Source organism: Notamacropus eugenii, chromosome 6 (genome assembly GCF_028372415.1).
Source record: "Notamacropus eugenii isolate mMacEug1 chromosome 6, mMacEug1.pri_v2, whole genome shotgun sequence".
In the NCBI taxonomy this organism is placed as follows: Eukaryota; Metazoa; Chordata; class Mammalia; order Diprotodontia; family Macropodidae; genus Notamacropus; species Notamacropus eugenii.
This window is the reverse complement of record NC_092877.1, coordinates 372,857,741-372,863,740: the sequence shown is the minus strand read 5'-3', so window position 1 is coordinate 372,863,740 and position 6,000 is coordinate 372,857,741. Positions and strand designations below refer to the sequence as shown.

Here is a 6,000-nt window from a genome sequence, read left to right as displayed (position 1 = left end):
CTAGGAACCATTGATTGGAGCAGGAAGTGCAGTTAGTCAAGTAAAACACCATCTTGTAGCAATACGAGGTGACCAGTTTTATTCTGGATATAAGAGACAGGCACAGGTGACATCCTGTGGAGTTTTGTTCTTCCAGATAAATCTCTGGCCTCTAGACCCCTTAGCACAGGTTGAGCACCATACTGTGGCCTATTGTGGCTTCTTCCTACTTGCTTGGTCTTCTGACTATAGCCCCAAGTCTGGATATCAACAACTATCCTTGTTGCTGCTGTAGGGTCAGAGTTGGGTGGTGGAAGAAGAGCACCTGTGCTATGTAGGACAGGGTAAGAAGTTCCTTGGTCCTCCTTCCCTAGCCCTCTCACCTCTACTGAGCTGGAAAGGGATCAAGGGTGCTTCCTTTAAATAGTGGACCCTGAGGTAGTTTCCTCCCTGCCTCATCCTAGTTATGGCTCTGGTCTCAATCACCTCCTTTCTCACAATGTAGGGAGTAATAATCTCTCTGAAAAGTGCCCAATTGGCTTTTTCACCATTTCTCAAAAATCAGGCCTTGTGGAAAATCACTGTATCATGGGAATCAGCCCTTACTGACTAGTCTCTTTCAAATATTCTTAATCATACTGAGTATACTTTCTGTTGTATGACTATTACCTCATTTAATGAAAAATAAACAATCAAACAAAAACTCATTCTATTCCAGGTCCCTAAACACTGTTTTTTTTTTTTTAAAGATACCATTGTACTACTGAAACAAAAATGATAACTTCAACCTTACTATAATTATATGTGAACTCTACTGAGCTCATACATGCTTCCTAAAGCTAGAACTATTCATTTGAGAAAATGAGTCAATTCTCTTATTTTATGTAAAATACCTGATTTTTGTACAAAATCAAAGTTTCCTTGGGAAATGAACAAATTTATGCTATATGGTGATAAATATAATGTAGATCCACATGTAAATCAGTTTTTAACACAGTTTTCTATTATGGGAGTAATAACCGTCAGCATATGTTAAGACGGGTCCCTTGAGACAAAGGTTTAAGGATCTGAGGTTGTCTTTGGGTTGGATTTCAATAAACTTGACTTCAAGTTTGCCTTCTGACTGAACTACTTCTCTGGCAAACAAACACAGAATATGTCTCTTTGAATAAAGTTGTGATCCAGTGAAGTCATGGATTGACTTGCTTTTTGATTATTCTTTTAATTATGATAGTATATAATATTAAAAAAAAACAAAACAAAGTCACTAAATCTTGAAATTATTTGTTTAGTTGTTTCTGACTCTTTGTGACACATTTAGGGTTTTCTTAGCAAAGATATTGGAGTGGTTTGCCATTTCTTTCTTCAACTTATTTTACAGTTGAGGAAACTGAGGCAAACAGGCTTAAGTGACTTGAACAGGGGCACACAACCAGTAAGCACTGGAGGCCAGATTTGAATTCAGTCTTCTTTACTCCTGGCCCAGGACTCTATCCACTGCACTACCTAGCTGCCCCAGTAAAAATACTGATACAATACAAAACAATAGAACCTTAGACTGTAGGATTCTAAAGTGCCACATAAGAGAATACACTCTATAACAGAACAGACTACCTAGCATCTATCTAGACTTAAAAAATCTCAAACATCATACTATGTTTAAACACTTTTGCTTTAGCTAGGCTACTTAAGCTAAATTTGCTTGTTAGTTAAATTAATCAAGCATCTAAATAAAAAGAAGTTAAAATTCATTAACTGTATAAATAATCTACATTTTGCTAGCCAGTCACATGTTGTTTAGTAAAGATTTCCTCTTCTCTCCCTTTTAGCAAATTTACTTTGTTTTATCTTTCACAAATACTGTTTGTACATTTTCTAGGCTTATTATTAATGTGATTGACAGAAAAAGCTTATCCATTTTTACTAATCCTCCCAAAGTTGTCTTTCTGCTTGCACATTTGCAAATACCAAAAGGTGAAAAGTCACACGCCTTGAAACCTAAAGGTCATTGTGATTTTCTTTCATTTGAAAATGAAGCCGAGTAGTATTTTTTAAACAAATATTTTTATAGACACTGTATTTTCTAGTTTTTATGAAGCCTTTTATTCAAAGGAAAAGATCAATTGATACATACATTATGTATCTTATACATTAGACTCTGAGAGATTAACTTACTTTCTTCAGAACTTTGCCTCTTTGCTATAGAAATTAGTGAAAATGTCACCGATAAATCTAATGGAGTACGTTTTAAAACAAACAAATTAAGGGTACAAAATTCTATGTTTAAGATACTGTATTTTGATTCAATCTTTTAACAACTGAACACCAAATTTCCAAAAATAAAAGCTCACAGGAAATGTAATATATATTGACAAAGGAATGAAGATGCATCTTTTTCATTAACATTGGATGCAAGGTGGAGAGAACTGAGAATCCAATTGACTTGGCAGGCCTTGCTAAGTTATTTTTCAATGCAGCTGACTGACATATGAGTGTGATAATTCACCAAAAATTGTATTAAAAAAAGAAAATATTTCATTACCTTTTTTGCAAATGAGATGGTATCCACAACAAGTAAATAACACAAAAGACTAATGTAATTTAGGGGACTTGGACTCAATGGTATAGAAAAATGTATGTGATGACTCTGGAAACTACTTTAGATTACAGATGCCATGGAAAAAAGGCTGTTATCCAACAGATTAGCCTGCTGTACCTAAGTTTTTCCTGATGATCAAATAGAGATCATTCGTAAAAACAACCTCATTTTTGGAAAGTCTGGCTCTGTATTTAAAATAGACATGTGTTATCATGTACTTTCAAAACTTTGCGTGAAATATGCTATAAAGGTGAATGTTACATATAATAATAGAACCTCACTGTAATACCAATAGCAAGTATGTAAAATCCAATAAAGCAAGGTCTAGCTTGGGTGACATTCAGGGGCTTCTAATTTTTGAGATAATGCAAACAATTGTATAACAATTTATTGTACATATTGTGTATAACAATTTTTTTTAGTGTACAAGACAATTCTGTAGTGTGAATCTCAGAGATGTTATACCAAGAAGTGACTGCCTTTTACATTTTTTTGAGCATCTCTAGAATTTATCATAGTGCCTGGCACATAGTAGGCACTTAGTAAATGTTATTGACTGGCTAACTAGGTGAAAGAAAGAAAAAAGGAATTTAATACTTGGTTGACAATTTAATAATATTAAGAAGTCCCTTAATGACATTTTCATGCTAAGTAAGAGAATATAGAATGACCATAACAGCACAGATTATATTGACATCTGTAGTTATGAAGCCTTACAAAGAAAAGAGAACAAAATATACAAGCATATAAAATGCATAGAATTATATGACAAACTTACGGTTGTTGTATATGCAGCTTCTGGGTCATCTTCTAGTACTCGAGAGAGACCGAAATCAGATACTTTGCAGACTAAGTTGCTATTGACTAGTATATTTCGAGCTGCAAGATCTCGATGTACATAACCCATATCAGAAAGGTATTTCATACCAGATGCAATCCCTCGAAGCATACCAACCAATTGGATAACTGTGAAGTGGCCATCATGTTTCTGAAAAGATATTATATAGGTTAAAAGTAATTTATAGGTACTATTGTATTAAAGATTATTTATAACCTATATGGCACTTCTAAGAGAGTATTTTTAGATATATCTCACTAAAAAAAGGAAAGGGGAGGAGAATCCATTAGAATAAAGGTTCTTCTTTATCTCATTACTATTGAAGAGCGAATGATAACTTAACACTTCAAATGGGGAAAAAAATTAGTTGGAGATGACCAAAGAAATCATCCCAAAAGATAACAGAGAAACCAGCAAAAGAAGAAAGTGAATTTCAAGAACGTAGTTTTTAGTAGGTGAGTCATGGTGAAAAGGATATCATTAAGATGACAATGTAATAGAAAAAGACTCTTTAGGGAACTAATTCTCTTTGAATAGTTATGGGCTCAAACACATCATTATGTAGGAAAGAAGGTAAGTGTAGCAGGATGTCAAGTTAGTTAAACCCAGACCTGCACAAAGACCAGAAAGGCAAAAGGAAATTATGTAAAAAAAACCTGCCTATAAAAACTTAGACTAGTTCACAAAGGAGAAATAAAAAGTAGTAGTGTGATTGTGTGAGGGCAAGGCTCAGGCAAGCTAAACTGAAAAAGGATATATAGCTTGTCAGCTTCAAGAGACTTAAAAGTTTACGGAGCAACATGCTTCATTACATGAGCCAAATTAGTAGAGAAGAAAAGTTCATAAGAGAACACTCATGCAAAAGAAGAAAATGTATTTTTAAGTTTCCTTAAAGAGAAACAACATGGAGTTGTTGATTGAGAGTTAGCCAAGAATACCTCCATTTAAGTCATGCCTCTAACACATCCTTGCTGTATGACTCTGGTCAAATAAATCAAATTCAGTGCTCTAGGCAATACTTTAAGACTATAAATTGCAAAGAAGGCACTGAATGGTATTGGTAGAAGGCATTTATTTAACTGGGAGTTTCTGTGGCAAAGAAATCACAGATTCTGTCCTTATTCCTACACCTTGGAGGCAACATGTAATGGAAAGAATGCTGGACTTGGAATCAACCAGCCTGGATTTGAGATATGGTTCCATGTATTTGTGTAACCCTAGGAAAGTTAATCCAACATTTTGGATCCTTAGTTCATTTATCTAAAAAATGAGGATACCTGTATTTTTATTCCCTGCTTCAGGGCTTTATTGTGAGGATCAAATTAGGTAAGGAATACATATATAGGGTTTTGTACCAGGGCAGATTACCATTAATGAAAGCTATAGAGAAGACAAACAGTTTGTCATGAAAAATAATGTATTTTAACCAAATGAATTAGAAGGATTGAATGCACAGAAAATCTGGTTGAGGACTAAAAGGGAATAACTAATGTTACAATTTATGTTCTGAAATTAATTAATTTAAATCAATCAATACACATTTATAAGACAACTACTGCGTTCTAGGCAATGTGATAGATGTTTAGGGACACAAAAACAAAAAAAGAGAGGCAGTCCTGATCATATTGAGGAAGGCTATAGCTACACCATTATCATAAGGTTACTGTTGTTATTTTTCTGGGGAAGGAAAGCTCTAGAAGGCTTCACATAGAAGGGAAGGTAAATAAGGTAGATAAGTGGCAGATCCCTAAATGTCACTATGCAAGTTCAATAGGTTTGAGAGTCAATATAAAGTTTTTAATAAAACACTTAAAATAAATAAATCAAATAAAACATTTTAAAATAGTGCATTATGAATTTGATCTTTGGAACACAAGAAAATCTTCTGCCTTTAAGACCTTCTGTGCTGGTTTTACAACCCATGATTTCAGATTGACTAGCTGATTAAAAACAGAGAACTCTGCAACAGCTCAGACACATGATGAAGAGCAACTTCAGTATCTGGGAGATCCATAGCAGCTTTCAAAGGGACATTCATGACAAGTAGGGAGTACCTGAGATACCAAAAGAATCTGACTACACAGTTGTCATATAAACTTTGTGAGCTTCATGCAACAATGATGAATGCATTGGTTTAATGAATAAACCTATTGTTGTAAATGAATAAGGAAACTAGGCACTAAACTATCTTACCTCCCTACAATCATTATGACAACATCTCCCAACTCAAGGGGATACTAAGGAAATGAATACCCTTTTAAAAGAAGGGAAATGTTTTCCAGCAAGGTGATTCATTTAGATCTCTACCACATAATTAATGCAGAAAAGATAGCCCAGAGAGGGAAAACTTTGGTGTTATTAGCTTTTTATGTTTCTAATACATTTTCTGAGGCAGAGCACTATGAGATAAATCTATCTCTTCTATAAAATACAATTCTTACCTGCTTCTGAATTATGAATCCCCAAATCTTTGAATGGAATAGAAAGCATAAATTCTTTTGGGAAAGAAGGTAAGTGTAAAGGACTAGTGGTGTTGCCTATTAAAAATACAGTTGTGTGGCATCGTGGCTGATGGAGCATATGC

At 34.3% G+C, this 6,000-nt stretch overlaps 1 protein-coding gene across 1 annotated transcript in view; it reads right to left on the bottom strand.

Annotated features, from left to right (window-relative positions):
* Positions 1-3,168: 3,168 nt before the first annotated feature.
* Positions 3,169-6,000, bottom strand: part of EPHA6 (EPH receptor A6) — a 673,066-nt gene continuing 670,234 nt past the window's right edge. The window contains exons 13-14 of the mRNA XM_072621534.1: positions 3,357-3,566; positions 3,169-3,225 (exon numbers count right to left, since the gene is read on the bottom strand). Coding sequence (XP_072477635.1) covers positions 3,169-3,225; positions 3,357-3,566 — 267 coding nt within the window. The remainder of the gene's footprint in view (positions 3,226-3,356; positions 3,567-6,000) is intronic.